The sequence below is a fragment of the Salvia hispanica genome, chromosome 6 (genome assembly GCF_029641045.1).
Source record: "Salvia hispanica isolate PSC_SH4W2 chromosome 6, Shi_PSC_v1, whole genome shotgun sequence".
Lineage (NCBI taxonomy): Eukaryota > Viridiplantae > Streptophyta > Magnoliopsida > Lamiales > Lamiaceae > Salvia > Salvia hispanica.
The window spans coordinates 34,105,602-34,123,451 of NC_142697.1; the positions used below are offsets into that span (position 1 = coordinate 34,105,602).

At 34.3% G+C, this 17,850-nt stretch overlaps 1 protein-coding gene across 1 annotated transcript; it reads right to left on the reverse strand.

The window, feature by feature from the left end:
• Positions 1 to 538: 538 nt before the first annotated feature.
• LOC125199589 (F-box protein At3g07870-like) lies at positions 539 to 1,414 on the reverse strand. Its single transcript, XM_048097563.1, has one exon. The coding sequence runs from the start codon at positions 1,412 to 1,414 to the stop codon at positions 539 to 541; it is 876 nt and encodes a 291-aa protein (XP_047953520.1).
• Positions 1,415 to 17,850: the final 16,436 nt, after the last annotated feature.

Below are 17,850 nucleotides of genomic sequence, written 5' to 3' on the forward strand. Positions count from 1 at the left end.
TGGAGGAGGATTGATTTTGGCGTATTTCAAATTATACCTTCTAGCTCAAGAAAAAGAATTTAGGTAGCGTAAGATTTAATTATATTAATTTGGGCTCAAGACCCTAAGTATTTTATTTCAAATTGTGTAGCCCACAATTTATTTTTCGCAAGATTGGACTTGTATTATTTATTAAATTTATCGGATCCAATACGAAATTGAGTCCAATAAATATTCCTCATGGAAAAGAATTATTTATATAAACAAAATTAATTCCATCAACTCACATTCAAACCTAAATCAAATTAGGTCACAAGAATAGCAAATACTCAAAATATACTTGCCAATTAATTCACGGACTTCACTGCATTAAACACAATTTTTTTTTCTTTTTACTGTTCGAAAATTAGGGTCCAAAAAGTGGGGGCGTTACAGGTAGCCCTCACGGTTTTGCTCTTGGGGTACTCCCCAAAAGGCCTCATACTAATGGAGTAGGGGTAGCCCATTTATACACTTGCAAGTCTTGTTCATTCTCCAATGTGGGAATTGTTTTGCCCTCTCATGTCGCACGAAAAGATAAATCTGAACCACTAGTACTCATCTTGTACTCTGTGGTCCAAGATTCATGGACTTGGTATTCCTTCATCATCCAGATGACAATTTCATCTTGGCATCCGTTATAATAAGAATAACACAGGCAGTCCCTCAAAACAGATAAATTCCTCCATCCATCTCCTATAGGGGGAGGAAAAGAGAAGATGCTAAAACATTCTATTTCAACATCAAAACCACAGCAAAGCCATATGTGGATCCTCGAATCAAATACTCTCCAATAGAGGTTGCCATTACATAAAATGGGTTGACCCCAGAACCTGACACCAGGAGCAGCTCCGGCTTCAACGCACCGCCATGTTCTGGTTCCGACGGTGTATACATAATGACAGTCGGTGTTTTTATTGTTGCAGACCACCTTATGTTGCCCACTTATTTTGCTCACACCGAATCCAAATTGCAATTGCAACGAATGGAACGGAGTGTAGCCATCAGGGTAACCAAGCTCAGTATATTCACGAGTGATCAGATTGCATATGCAAATACCATTAACTGATGGTGAGTAGAGAAGAAGCAATCCATTAGCAGTGATACCTTCAATCGATCGTGCTTCCGTAAGGGATCTCCAAATCTGTGAGCGGATGGTTGCGGAGATCATGGCTCTCCAGATCGGCTTCGTCTTCGTCTTCAATTTCGAAAATCGTGCACCCTCGTAAAATAGAACTAGGGCGGGTGGGGTTTTGATTTTGGATTTGACGAAATCAAACAGATCATGCCATGATTTGCAAACGAATTTGCTGATAGCAAGGCTTCTCATAGAGAGGCGTGACAGGATTTCGGTGGTGATTTCTGATGGTAGATTTGTGAAGTAATCAACCTCCATTATTGGTAGAAATTGAGTATTCTTGTCATCAGTTTTTATACTTCTACATGCGTTTCCTTTGTCTTTCTTTTAAAATCATATCAAATTAAAGCTAATACGATGATCGGATGAAGAAAATTTATAATTTTTATTTCAATTTTCGTATACGTTGACAATAATATTTTATATCAATAAATGCATCAACAAATATAATGCATGTACAATATCAATAAAATTGTATTGATATTTTCAATGATATTTGTAATGATATTCTTATGTTACTGCGTTGAGATTTGTAGTACGTTATAGTGATATAAAAAATAGTGAAAATTATTACAGTATATCAGATTGACTGTTTTACCCTTTTGTTGATATTTTATATATTGAAATACGCGAGCTATCAATTTTGATGATTAGGCGTGATTTAGTTACATGATTTAGTGATATTGGCGTCAGTTAACGAAAATTAAAATAAAATATGAAGTATATGAACAGATTTGAAGATTTATCTATAAAATCTTTATAATCGTGATTTGATTAAGATTATAGCATAAATTTATGATATTATATGAAAAAAACAAGATTTTATTGAAGATTTGATTAAGATTTAGAAAATAAATATCAGGCCTAAATCATGACTAATATTATATGGAAAATATGGAAAATAATTTGTGAAGAAATGTTTCTTCATTTTGTGAAATTTATAAATTTGTTTAATAAACGGGTTGCATATGTTGTGAAATGAATTAGAAAAGTATGGAGGTAAAAAGACTCTTGCCTTCCTATTAAGAAAGTCTTTTGATTTTTGTTTGACCACTAGTGTACTCTGAACATATTTTTGGCATAATTCGACTAGTACTAAGTACTATTAGTTAAAATGATCATTAATCCCTTTGTCGCATTCAAGATGGCCAATTTTCTCCTTTTGTTTGTCTCAATGAAGATGACCACTTTTCAATTTTGAAAATAACCTCCTATCTCGTCTCTCCTTATTAAAATATCCAACTACCTTTTTCCGGTCTACTTTATTCCACCTAACAACACTTCCTAAAATCTCCTTCCACTCAAGAATGTGGCCATCATTAGTGGGTGGAGGAGTAGTTAATTAATTACTGTATAGTCCTATATACTTTCAACTTATTAGTTTAAGGCAAATCGTCTTACAAATTAAATTTCTTTTCATCATCATTTGAACTAGCTAGATTGTAATCCAAAAATAGTAGTACTACATCTTATTAACTTTCTTTTCATCATCATTCAAGCAGTCTTAAATATTCGGTCCTATTTTTAAAATGCGGGCATGGGTGAAATACCAAAACTTGAAATCACTCTAGCAAGATAACAACAAAGCATCAAATGGTCATATCCGAACAGGCGAACACCACACGATAATAAAAACATTCAACATAAACTCATCTGGTACAACTGCAAAGACCATAGCAATGAATAGTTTATGCTAAAACAGAAATGTTATGCAATGAAACAATGAATAAATAATACTCCCTCTGTCCCACAATATGTGTTCTAGTTTTACATTTGGTCCGTCGCATATTAATCGTCTCACTTCATTTTTACTACTTTTTGGTAGGGGAAGTGAGATATAGAAACCACACAATAAAGAAACCTTGTACAATTGTACTGTTTTACACGAACACGACCAAGACACAAATATAGACTAACATTGTGATTTAGAACGAGATCACATTCTCTAATCCGAAACTCTTTAGTGAGAAAAGGCTAGGTGTGAAAATCGCGGCAAAGTTAAGGAAATACCCTGCATCTGCATCATTAAACATACCTACTCGTTGAGTAGTTCTTGTCTTGTTGGAGTAGTAGATGAGGTCATTTCGGTTCAGCAGCATATAAACGTCGCCACCTTTGAAAACTTTGATAGGGAAAACAAGCGTGTCAACCCAACCACCATAGGCATCAAAACCAACAGTACTCAACTTGTACTTTATGGTCCAAGGTTCCTTAACTCGTTATTCTTTCATCAGCTAGATGATAATTTCATAGTCCCGTGTGTAACAAAGACATAGGCAGTCCCTTAGAACAGTAAACTCCAATTTACAGTCCACAACTACATCTAAAGGAAGAGCCGGAGGAGTTGAGAAGATGCTAAAACATTCTGTTTCAACATCAAAACTTAGAATCCGAAAGTAGTATTGACCCAAATCTTGTACTAACCAATGGAGGTTGCCATTACATTCAACATGTTCATAAGAAAAGTATGTTAAACTAGAAGCAACGCCAGTTTCAACGCGCCTCCATATTCCTGTTCCAAGGGTGTATACTTGAAAATAGTCGGATTCAAAGATTATATAGACCACCTTATATTGCCCACTTATTTTGCTCACGCAAAAATAAAAAATAGACTTATAAAGTGAGGTGTATTCCTTAGGAGGGCGGAGCACGATATAAATTTCATTCTTCTGCTTCCGTTAGGTGTATTGAAATCTATGAACGGAAAGTAGAGAATATCGTGACTCTTCAAATCGGCTTCGTCTTCAAGTTCACAAATCGTGCAACGAGACAGGTTTGTCCTCATCGACTTCAAGCAAACTAGGTCCGGTGGGGTTTTAATTTTGAAATCTTCGGATTCGAGCAGATTGAGCCATGATTTGCAAACACATTTGCTGATTGAAATGCTTCGGAAATAGAGGCGTGAGAGGATGTCGGTGATGATTTCTGATGGTAGATTTGTGAAGAAATCTTTCTCCATTAATGGAGAACTCAATCACACTTAGAAGCAGCAGATTAGGGTTTATTCTGTGAACAAGATTTTGAGCTTTAATAAATAGGAACAAGATTTTTGAGCTTTAATCCCAAATTGAGACTAAATATGGACCCTTTGATCTAAAAATCAAAGGCTGAGATTGAATTAAAAAAATATCAATACATTGAATTAACAATCTCAACGAAAGGGTAAAATGGACAATTTACATAAAATTCAACGTGCACATTCAATTTCATTTCTCAAACCATTCACTCCACCTTCAACAACCATACCATTCACTCCATTTTCTCTCTCAATATGTCGCCTCGTTTTCTCAGAATTTTCTCAAATCTCTCATAATTTTCTCTCTGAATCTCTCAATCTAATCCCCATTCACTACATTTTCTCTCTGAATCTATCAATCTCGTCGCCGTTCACGTCATTTCCTCTTTCAATCTCTTTCGCCGTCCAAAACCAGATTCACTACTTCAAAACACATATCTCTCACTCAAATACAGAAGAACAGCTCGAAAACTCACCTTCTCCTACGAAGAAAAGCTCAACCTAGGGCAGATTCACAGATTTGAAGAAAACCGACGGTATATATGAAATTTAAACTCTAAAATTTTCTTTAAACTTGCTAAATTTTCAATAGAAATGAAACTAATAGATTTATTTTGTAGTGAACGACTTCAAAAAAGGTGCAATGGTTTCAATAGAAAATGCTCCTGCTGAATCGAAAGGTATTTTTCAATTTGATTTAACGATTTCTGATTTTTCGCATTGCAGTTTGAGATTTCAGATTTCAATAAAGAATTAGGGTTCAAATTTTAGTGAAATATGTTTATAAGCTTCTGTAGTTGTATTGTTGGTAGATTGATTTCTGATTTGATAGCGTATGAGAATGTGAATCTTCATTTTCTGAAAGATTGAAGCTATAATGAATTATTTAGAAGTTCTGTTAATATTAGAAAGCTTTTGTATCTAGTACAAATATGTATATTGAGGTAGCTAAATGTTGATATTAGGTAAGCTATATGTTGATGAAGTGTAAGCTATATGTTGATATTGGGTAAGCTATATGCTGATGATGTCTTAGCTAAATGTTGATAATGGGTAAACCCTATATTGATATTGGGTAAGCTATATGTTGATATTGGGTAAGGTATATGCTGATGATGTCTTAGCTAAATGTTGATAATGGGTAAGCCCTATATTGATATTGGGTAAGCTATATGCTGATGATGTCTTAGCTAAATGTTGATAATGGGTAAGCCCTATGTTGATATTGGGTAAGCTATATGTTGATATTGGGTAAGGTATATGCTGATGATGTCTTAGCTAAATGTTGATAATGGGTAAGCCCTATGTTGATATTGAGTTAGATATGTGTTGATGATGTCTTAGCTAAATGTATGTTGTATGTTGATATTTGTGAATTCAACAGCATGTTAGAATGATTGTAGTACTTGTCATGAGTTTGTTTCTAAATTAATCATGGTTTATGTTTACCAAAATTACAGCCACAGGGAAACGATCTAGACCAGAGGAAGATGGTGACTTTGAAAACAATGAGAACTTAATGTCTTTTGTTGAAAAAGTTAAAAAGGCAAAAGCAGCAAAACAGAAACAGGGGGATAAAAAGGAAGTTGATGGCAATTCTTAAGAAGAAACGGAAAAGGTAGAACATGGAGAGAAGTCAGAAAAAAAGAAGGAAAAGGTGGGGGAACAGAAGATGAAGAAATAAACTATAAAGGCGGTGAAAGAAAAAGATGAGGAGGAGACAGAAACATTGAACATAAAGAAGACAACCAAAGATTTTGTTGATATGTTGGGACGTTTAAATGATAGGCAAAAAGCTGCTGTGAAGGAAATGGGATTTGGGGCATTACTCCAGTTCAAAGTTAAAAGGATACCAGGTAAATTAGCCTACTGGATACTGGATAACTATGACCTAGTATGTCGTGGTATACGTTTGGCTAATAAGAGAATATTGTATATCGAAGAAGAAGATGTCCAGATGACTCTAGGATTCCCCAAGGGCAGACAACCTGTTGCGAGGGCTACTAGGAAGACAACAGGGCATACATTGATGGATGATGTAGCAAAAGGTTTTACACGTGGAAAGTGGAATATGAACCAGAAAGCTGTTGAGAAAGTTATGATGAAAAACGTAATTGGAGGTGAGATGTTCAAGAAGATTTTCTTGCTATTAGTGGAGGGAGCACTGATTGAGACTTCAACCTGTGGAAATATCAAGCCTAAGATTCAACACTTCATAAATGAAGTGGAAAATATCAGGGATATAAACTGGTGTGGATATTTGATGTCAATTTTGGATCGAGAACATGTGCTTTGGACAAATTCAGAAAAAAAATCACCTTTCAGTGGACCAATTTCATTCTTGGTGGTAAGATTTTTATAAGAACATCTTTGTACTACATTACTGATATTATCATAAACTTATATTGAAATTTGAAATATTATTTCGAATTGTGCAGCTATTCTACGTGGATAGGGTAATACATTTCTCCCGCACAGTTCCTCGCACCTATCCTACCTACAAGGGCTGGAATACTGAAAATTTGATGAAGAGACTGGACGCTGAGTTGAAGGTGGGAAAATTTGGATGTGGGCGCATGGATAAAAGATATAATCCAAATGCAAAGCCTATTATCATTGATATTACTGAAGAAGAAAATGAGGGAAAAGGAAAACAGAGTGAAAGTGAGACAAGCAGCTCAACCAAGAGGGAAGAAAAACATATGAACAATGTAATGAAAGCAACGAAATCCATGGGAGATGCTTTGGTAACAGTGGTGAGAGTTCTACAAGATACTCCTCTTGATGTCAGAAAAATGGATTGCTTCAAGATTGTTTGTGATACTATACGTAATACAATTGGAATGAAAGATAGAAGAAGTGACGAGGAGATGGACCCAGTGGATTCACTCAGCCAGGCTATGTCACGGGAGAAATGTGAAAACACTGATTGGCTAGAATGGATAAGTATCCTTTTGAAGGCGGCACGAGAGAGTAAAAAATTGGCAAACAAGGAAGAGTTCCCAAGTTTCAGCTTCAATGAAGATTTTCCAGAAGTAAGTTAGTCGGAACAATTTATTTATTTATTTATTTTAAATCTCATTAACTTATTTAATGTTTAAAAAATTACTAATTCAACTTTTTTTTAACATTTGTGATACAATGAAAAGGATGAAGACAAACCACCCACTCCTACATTCTATCATGGAGCAGAAAATGAGGAGTTTGACAATGAAGCCAAGGGAACAGACGAAGAATCTGAAGGTCGAAAGGAATATATTTTTTTATATGTTGATATTCTGGAAAATGTTATGTATAAAATTGGTAGATATTATATTAGCTGAATACCCTTGAAGAGGTATTATTATAAATAGAGCCCCTTAGATATATAAATGTCTATTGTGTTATTGTGAAAAAATGTAATGCATGTGACATACAGGAACAAGTGGTTGAGGAAGTGGATGCCAAGAAAAAAGGTGGTAACAAGACGAACAATATGGAGGAGATAAAAACGAGAACTCGTGCCGAGAAAAGGAGTACCCTTGCCCTATGCTCTCCATTCAACGAATGAATTGTAAGAATAACAACAAGATTAAACCAAGAAGACAAAGAGATATATTACTACATTTTAACAACACAAAAAAAGAAAGAGTAAGATTCCTAAAGCAATCATTTTTTGTTGAAATTTAATTAACATATTATTGTAGGAAAACAATTGCGCAAGAAAAGACATAATCAAGTTGCACAACAAGATGAAAGATACTTGGAAGAAAATAGAACGGACAAGTAGGTTCACGCAATAAGGTAGAAAAAACTAGAAGTAGCTCATAGCGAGATAAAAGGTGCGAATTCCCCATAGAATCTCAAAATGTGGTCTCAAAGGAGTCTCAGTACAACGAACGAAAAGGGGTGACGCAAATGCGAAAAGGGGTGAATAAAAGCTTTAGAAATCTCAAATTCCATACCAGACTGTCCGATCAAAATTTGCAAAAAATTTGGACAGCGGTTATTGATCAAACATGTCAAGGCCTAAAACAATCAGTCGTGTCAGAATTTAGAAATATAGACAAATGTCATGAAGTAGCACTGATAATGGTTCAACGGTTTTGTTGAGGGTAACTCGAATTGATTGGAACTTTTCAGAACCGTTAAGGAAGAAGAGAACATGATAGCCTTAACTTGGTGCTGAGGAAAGAAAAATCAAAACCGAGCTAAAAAGAATTTCACTTCTGCCAGAAAGAGCTTGCCACAAACATGGTTACAAAATAAAGGAGTGAACCAAAGTTCCAAGAAGAATATTCCATCTTTTGAAGAAAAACAGGTCTGAATGTGATCATACTGAAGATCATAACTACAAACAATTTTAGGAATGAAGTTCAGTGACAGAAGCTCATAAAATCAGATATCGTTCTTATGAATTAAAGAATACTACTCAAGCAAGAGGCCCAAGGTTACAAGGGCAAACACAATTTCAAGCCAAGTGAGTCATGACTCGATATAAGAAAAGAAATAAGGGATGTCACTTGCAAATTGTGAGTCAACCAAGGTGTTTAAATAGATAAGGGCTCATGGTCATTCAAAACGTCCCGAAAAGAACTTAGGATCCAAGTAAGTACTGTTGATTTAAAAAAAAAATCGGTCATTCTAACTACGAAGGTCGCACTCCCTCGCACATTTCTCCCGATCCTGATCATGGTAACGTCGTTCTATGAAACCGTGGATTCCAAGTTGAGATTCATCGTATCGTCGAAAATAACTATTTTTGATGGTCGCATCTTCAAAGTCTTTTTCGATTGCCTGGTATGCAAGACTGCATAGTTTTATTAGATTTTAGGTATGATCTCGCCATTGTAAGGACACACCAAAGTTCGGAATATACTTATTTTCGTTGGTTTCATCACTCAGGAAAGTGATACCGCAGTTGTCAACCTACAACTACGTTTTAGCACGTTCAGTCTGGCCTATTCCTTAGGCACTCTATAATTTCAAGCATATCTTGAAGTCTCATACTAGTTATTCCGCGTTTCTACTGTTGATACAAGCGCTGTGATCGTATAGCTAAGGCATGCTAGGTTCAAAAGTCCAGGTCTAAGCATCGCAACATTTCAACATAATCACACGTAATCACATTCGCATTTCACAATTTTCACAAGTTCTCATACACATTCGACCGATCATCATTCGGGAAGCATCGCTTCACATTCACAATTTTTCCAACACTTATGGCATGCTTTTCACAAAAATAACACTTTCCACCGAAATTTCCAAGAGCATAAAGTTTCAATCATAGAAATATTTTGTACCTCTTTCTTCATGGTTGAACGAGACGAGTTGCAGTGTTGAGCCTTCCATATTCAGTTCGTTAGAAAAAAAAATGATTACAAGGACAACTTAAATTTTTGAAAAGACTCTTGGGTCCAGAGCGGAAAGAACTGAGGCTCTGATACCAACTGTAACAGCCCGCCCTCCTAGGGTACAATAAATGCGGCGACTGCTACCAAAACGGGCTTAAAGAATTCAACATAGGCTAGGGTTTCATTTTAAGAGTTTTGACCAAAAGTTTAAAGGAACTATCAGAGCATTTAAAACAACAACTTAACCTAGAAGCTTAAATAAGAAAAAGGAAAGTATCATAAATTACGATAAAAAACTCAAGAGTATGACATAGTTTCCAAGATAAAAACCACAAGAAGGTCTAAGGCCTTTAAACCGAAGGAAAGTGCAAAATATCCAAAAAATACCAAAGTGTTTCAAATAATTTCAGCGGAAAACGAACAAGAGAAAGAGCAGTTATGTATGAAGACACAACTACGCTTGAAGTTTAAAACATCCATCTTAATTAGTTATCCTGCTCAACACCCGCCACCGCTCGTCATCGTTCAACCTGCACATAAGGAAAACACATGCAGGGCTGAGTATTTTGAAATACTCAGTGAACTCGTTGCCAAAACATTTTATAAGTTATGCCACCCTTACCAAGTGAACTCGAGTTTTAAGCAGTTAAAAGAGAATATCACGAGTATCACAAAAATATATTTTCCATAGACTGGCCAGTCAAAATAACTCCCCACTTTTCTCATCATTTTCCACAATCACAATCTTTCCATAGTGCGACGAAAGTGTGGCCACACTTTTCGCCCACGAGACCGACCGACTAGCAAGGACGGCTCCCGATCCCCTCGTGTACACAGCCTGGTTGGGTTTGCGGCCCATACTCAGACCCGAATTCGTATAAACATATCCATAGCCCTATAGCCCAATGGAGCGAACTCACAAACTAGGCGTCAGGTGCACAATATCACAACAAAAACAGACATAGGCATGACATAACAGTTAAACCACCCTTATTCCTCCACATTCATATATTTGCACATAAAAGAGTTTAAGAATAAAGCCCACCTCGACTGCTTAGGTTTCAAGTAAGTTCTTTCCTTTGTTATCCGGCTTCGCAACTGAGGTTTCACCTTTTTAATCACATAGGCACATATCACAAATCAGATTCAATACAAACTCCTAACTCATGCATGTCTCAACGTTTTTCCCTTTTTCCCACCGATTTATCTTAGCATCATTAATCAATCAAGGTCATGTTCATCGCATAAGTTCTATTAGCATCTCAACTCTAGATCTAACATCAATATATGTCACACAAGAGTATTTTGCCAACATACACACAACACACACACGCACACTCATGCATACATATTTCCATATCCCCTTTATCCCACTTTCACTCAAACAAGATGCACGAGGGTTCAAGAATACCGATTAATCGGTTAGAAGGAGAGAAATCGAGTAGAAGAAGAAGATTAATATAAGAATACCTTTTTAAGAAAAACGAACGGTAGAAACGGAGTAAAGACTTGGTTCTTCAAAAATCTTGAGGCTCAAACTCTAATTCTTCTCAAAGGATGAAGGATCAATGGAGTAAAGTAGAAGAAAATTGAGAGAGTGTGGAGAAGAGGGAGGGGCGAAAATAATGGGGTAGGGGGCGAAAATTATGGGGCTTAGGGTTAGGGGTTTCTCTTATTTATAGAACTCAATAAAATCTTTAGGTAAATAAATAGAATGTTTGGTAAGATTTATTCTCCACAATTAAATAAAACAATATTATGGAGTAGGGAAGAAGAAATACCAAAAATAAGCTCTAGGGTATCAAGCATGGTAATTTTTGAAATATATGGCTCCTAATTAGCCAAAATTATGGGTTGGTATATTTTACGGAGTAGAATAAAATATCATGGAGCAAAATAAAATAAAAATTCTCCCATTGGAGGAAGGGAAATAGGCGTGTAGTAGCCTTTTAAATAAGGCATGGATATTTAATATCAACTAAAATAAGATATGGCAGGATCTCTTGAGGTATGGAAAGATTTGGTAGAATATTAAATTCTAGGTATGGAAGGAAATCAAATAAGAAATCAATTAAACAAGCAAAATAATATTTCCTTCCCTACATGGGTGATTTTTGAAAATCACCTAGGAAAAATAAGGGGCTCGATTTTCTCAAATAAAAATAAGGAATAATTGGGGTTTGGATTTAATTTGGATAAATATCCCAAGAAATAAATTAAATCTAGAAAATAGAATTCCCCCTCCAAAAGTCCAAGGGTTAGAAAATCTCAATATTTTGGTGGCTAGTATTAATGGAAAATTTCCCTACTATTCTCACTCACCCTTAAACGAATAATTTACCTCATAAGTTAATAAATTACATGCCACATCACATAGCCAACAAGTTTGACTTTTCAAACTTCCCGGTCAAAGAAACTCATGCAATAAATCCATTTATCAAATAATTCACATCTCCCACGTCATCAATAATAAATTTTAGGGCTCTAAAATTAGGGTTCGGAAATTCGGGATGTTATAGAAAATGGCTCATTTTTCTCTTTGGTTTGTCCTAACAAAGATGACCTATTACGAAAAGTAGAAAACCTTTTTATCTCTACTTTATTTCCTCTCCCTTAATTTATTCTCCACTTTAACACCCAAAATAAAACTACATAAAATCTCGTGTTGAATAATAAAATGTGACTAGAATGAGTTAGTTGAATGTAAAGTCTACTTCCCATTTACAATAAAAGTGAAAGTGAACAATTAATAAGGAAGACGAAAAGAGCAAAAGTGGACAATTAAGGTGGACGGAGAATGAGTATTATAACCGTGATTTGATTTAGATTATAGGGTGAATTTACGATATTATATGAAAAAATATTAGTATATAATTTTATTTACGATTTAGAAGTAAGCATTATTCATAAATCACGTCTAATATTATATAGAAAAGATCTAGGATATTTTCATTATGCCTATTTAATCTCTCTAATATTATATGGAAAATACTTAGGAGATTTTAATTAAGATTTAAAAAGTAAATATGATAAAATCATGCTTAATACAAATCACGCCTAAATAGTACTCCCTCCGGTCTATAGTCCTATTTAGTTTGTCCCAAAAAAGATGTCACATTTCTTTTTCTGGAAAAAGTTCCCTCTCACATCAATTGTAAAATTATATTTTCTCTCACCACTTAACACACAAAATAACATATCCTAAGATCTCGTGACATCTCCCAAGTATGACATCTACCTTGGGACAGAGGGAATAGTATTTTGTAGAGTAAAGATATATTAATAAAAAATTGTACACTCAAAATGCCCTCAAATGTTAAACTGGTTTCCTTATTAATGTATTATTTCATTCCCATATTGCCCTTTTATATTTGTAAAGATATCACTAAAAACATTTTCCATTTATATAATCTTTTAACTATAGAAATCATAAAACGTTTGGAAATTTCAAATTGAATTGTCCTTTCTATATTTCAAAGATATAAAATTTTATCTAACAAATCATATAACGCATTATATCCGATAAAGTTCAAAATGATATTTTAAAAATTTGAACTTTTATTTTATGACTAATTAAATTTAAAAGCTTTTATACTTTCAAACTTATTTTTTATTACGTGGAGTAGTACCATACCCAAAATTCTCTATGCGTAAAAATCTATTTTTACTTTACCAAAATTTTTGGCATATCAAACTTCGGACCTTATTTACGGTATGACGGATTTAATTAAGAGTATAGGGTGAATTTAAGATATTATATGACAAAATATTACATGATTTTGTTTAAGATTTGATTAATATTTAGAAAATAAATATTACTCCTAAATCACGTCTAATATTATATGGAAAATATTTAGGAGATCTTAATTATGACTTAGGAGGGCAGTGATCCATTGCTAACTAATTAGCAATCCCAAATTAAGACCAAATCTTACCCATTAGATTAGGAGATCAAGTGGTTGAAATAATGTCACATGGATTATATTTTTAATCAAGAAAATTATTAAATAAAAATAAGGGGTATTAATGTCAATTCCGTCTCATTAGAATCATCTTACATTTAAATTTATTCGAGCAGTTTCGCACGAATAGAATCAGTATATTATTACATTGTGTTTGCTTGTGCATTTATAAGATATTTTATAAACATTTAAATGTATAAGAAGCAAACAAAGTCTAAGTCTTTTGCTTAGTAGACTAGTTGTGGGCGTCGTCCACTTTAAGGTAACACAGTCGGTTCTATGCAATGCTTTGCAAAAGAAAAAGAAGAATTTCACAACCCAGATAGGCGTAGACTACCTATCGTGAAAGGTTGCAATGTCAGTCCGATTATTTCTAAGCCTTTCTGAAATAAGATGACGTTGGTGTGGTATAGCACTGAATGGATCTAACAGCAAGACGTGTCTTTATGCTATCTACTGAAAGACTAGGTCTTGATAAAATATTATTTCTTAATCTACATACGTTAGCATTGAGCATACGGTATTGATTTTGCACTACTTTGACTTATCAAATGGTGCGGGTTTTTCGCAACCAATCCTGATATATTGGGTAGTGGTGATTAATATCTAGCGGTGCTAGGATTGCTATAATGTTGAATCGCGCACGAGGTGAGTCTCGTTTGATAATGTCCTCACATTTTATTATTCGGGAAACTGGCCAGTTGGAGTTTTACTACTCTATGAATAATAAATAAGTGTTTCTTGCTAAGTCCACTCTTGGAATTAATAAGATGTTAATTAATTAAGTCCATAGCAGATATTAATTAATTAATGAACATTTATATCTTAAGCGTGGGAAATAAATAATATAAATAATGGAAACCCAGATTACTTGTAATTTCGGATTTGGATGGGGAGTGCAATATTACTTCTGTAGTGGCTGCTCGTAATATTCCAATTAAAAGCTTATATTAAATTGAGGTTCAATTTAATTAGTAAAAAGCTAATTGGGGGAGCTCATATCCAAAACCTTCCATAAATCCCTGACTGGGCCCAATATGAATTTAATATAAATAGGAGAATAAAGGAGACAGAAAACACACTTATATTTTTCATTGATAATTTTCGTCCCTCTCCTCTCTTTAGTAGGAGTCGAAATTTTCATGATTTTCTCCCCCGTGAGATTTCCAGCTCTCCTCCGTGAAAAAGTTCTGTCTTTTCTATTCGAGTCCTAGTATTTTGATAAGATCAGCCCACCCTGATATCAAGATAAAGTTCGGGAACCAGTCAGAAGATCCGTGGTCTAGTATTGAAGATCATCGTGGAGAAGGCGCGAGCAATCGTCAATTCTTTGGAGAATCAAATCGGTAACTCTAAAACCGTAGTATTCATGTTTAGGATTTTCTTTCTATGAACATGAATTATTTGCGTTCTTGCATGCAATTATCGGTTTAACATGTGGATTGATTAATCGCATAATCGGTCAAATTGATCCGTATCTGATTTATTTGTTTTGTACAACTCTTCCACTGTGCAAGGGGCACCAAACTCCATGAATTGGTATCAGAGACAAGTTTTTAGCTCTGATTATGTGGATTAATTTCATGTTATGTGAATTGCTTGAATGCATGTTTTCTTTGTGGTGTGTTTTAGTTGTATCAACAATAAACGACGAAGTACGGAAAGGACCTGCAGTTGGCGCTTGCGCCAGGGGCTGCACGTCGCTGAGATATTCTTCACGAATATAATAAGTAATTTTTTTTTTTTGACGTATTGCAATGATTACTAATCATGATATGTTCAATATGATTAGATTCTTTACGTGATTGAATTGTATTAAATGTTTGATCATTAGTAATATACAATTCATTGTCGTGAATTGAAATTGGATTTGCGAGAACGTCGCAAGCTGTCAGCGGGCTGTTGTGACAGCAGCTGCAGTGAATATGCAGCGCCTATGGAGCAGTGGGAGCTCCGCGCGCAGCGAGTTGCAGCGCTACGAAGCCGACGTCGCAATAGCGATGACGATGCAGCAACAGCAGGCGCCGGAGAGGATGAAGCAACGCCGGAGTTCCGGGCAGCAGCTGCTGCGATGCCCAGCAGGCTGTCGGAGGTGACGCAGGAGCAGCGTCAGAAACGAAGCAGTAGCGTCCCTCCGTAAGCAGCCGCGCGACATCACGATGTCTCGTTCCGTGACTTCAGTTTCCAAATTTGATTAGGGTTTCTAACCCTTGGTATTAATTTTGGAAAATAATTAAGATAAATTTAGAAATAAGATTTGAATATATCTTTCATGGATTTTATATATTCTATAAGATTTGATTTTGTATTAAATCATGGATTAATTAAAGATTTTATCCTTACTTTATAGATTTGTAGGGATTTGATTCCTAGATGAATCCTAGTTAAATTTGGATAATGACAATCTAATTTTTTATCTATATCCTATGGATTAATGTGGATTTATCCCTAGACAAATCCTAGTTGGATTTAGATATTGATAATATTATTTTATTCTTATCCTATGAGTTTATATGAATTTATTCATAGATAAATTCTAGATGGATTTGGATAGTTATAATATAATATTTTATTCTTGTCTTGTAGATTTATATGGATTTGTTCCTAGATAAATCTTGGATAGATTTGGACAATTATAATATAATATTATCGTATTCTATGGATTTATATGGATTTATTCCAAGATAAATCCTAGATGAATTAGGATAAACATTTATATTAATTTATTTTATCTTATGGATTTGAATAGATTTAATTCTATTAAGACAAATCCTAGATGGATTAAAATAAGCATTAATTAATCCAATTTTTATCTTTATCCTTTGGATTTATATCCTAGATAGATTAGGATAAAGATATATACTCTATAAGAAAATCCTTATTTAATTGGATTTAGATGAATTTATTTATCTAAGAAATCCTAAGTAATATTTGATATATTCTAAATGTCTATTCTAAATAGAATTGAGATTGATATTAATCTTGGTTGATAGGATTTTATTTTTATCTAATGGATTATGATGGAATTGTTTCTATCTAGTAATATCCTAGCAATATTTAAATAATGATAATCATAGATCAACGTTATCTTGAATTGTAGGATTTGATTTTATCGAAATAAAATCTAGAATAATCCTAAGTGGATTTAGATAGTTGACTCTATCTTGATAAATCATAAATGAATTTGGATAATTATTATCCAAGATAAAACCTAATTATTTAATTGATTCTCCCTTGACTAGATTAAATATTTTTTGATAATTATCATGTGCGTTTAAATGCCATGCATTAAATGGATTTATCTGTTTATTTGGTGTTTATATATTTTAAGTGGATTATCTGTTTTATCTGCTTATGTGATAATTATGCAAAACCATATAAAAATATCTAAGTGATGATTACAACAAGTGCGTTGTATACGGTCTCCATCGGTTGGTTTGCAAATTTATGTAGCTAGTTTCTAATATTATCGCCACCCATGCTGTGGGGACAATAATCCTAAGAAATAGCAAGTTCATAAGGGCAGACTTCTCAAGTATAAATAGTATGAACTAGAAAGTAGTTTCTAATATTATCGCCACCCATGTTGTGGGGACAATAATCCTAAGAAATTACAAGTTTCAGAAGTTCAAACAGAACTTATGAGATAGCTTGGTTTTGTTATCGGCACATGAGCATTGTTATGGGTGTGTATTGTAGAAACAAGATTCTGTAATGCTAAATCCGATGGTCGTGCTTAGGAAACATTTGGCGGCCATGCCGTGCTGCGGTCTCTGGACTATTCGTCGATGTTGTGACCAGTAAAATTGCTAAAATTTTAATGCGTATTGACCTCTGCTTGAGGGTACAAAATTTTAATTTTACAGTTGCAAGATACATAATTGTTTTGTGGTTATTTGCGATTATGTATTGAGCATGAGTATGTGATAATAAGTTTATTTGTCAAATCTTCATTATGTCATTTAATATTTGCCTGCGATCCTTAAAGAAAGTAAACTCGAATGCCTAAATTATGTAGACCAGAAATGAAAATAGATAAGATTCTCATCGCTGAAAGCTTGGAGTTTATACTCAGTGATTCATGTCCTCCATTTCCTCGACATAATTCCACGAAGAATGTTTGAGAATGCATTATGCATGTACTTGACAAGCTCTTTGAGGAATAGGGTCAAGCTATTTTCCTTTTAAGTAGCTCGACAAGTCTTGGTTAATGACGATGAAAGATGGATATAAATAGAATCTGTCAAGATGACTCGATTGGAATATCCTAGAGTGACAGAATGTTTTGAGGATCTTTTGATCACTCAAATAGTTTCTAACACACAAGTCATCGCCTAAAGTAATAAGAAATGACTACAAAAAGGTTTAACTGAAATGTAGAAA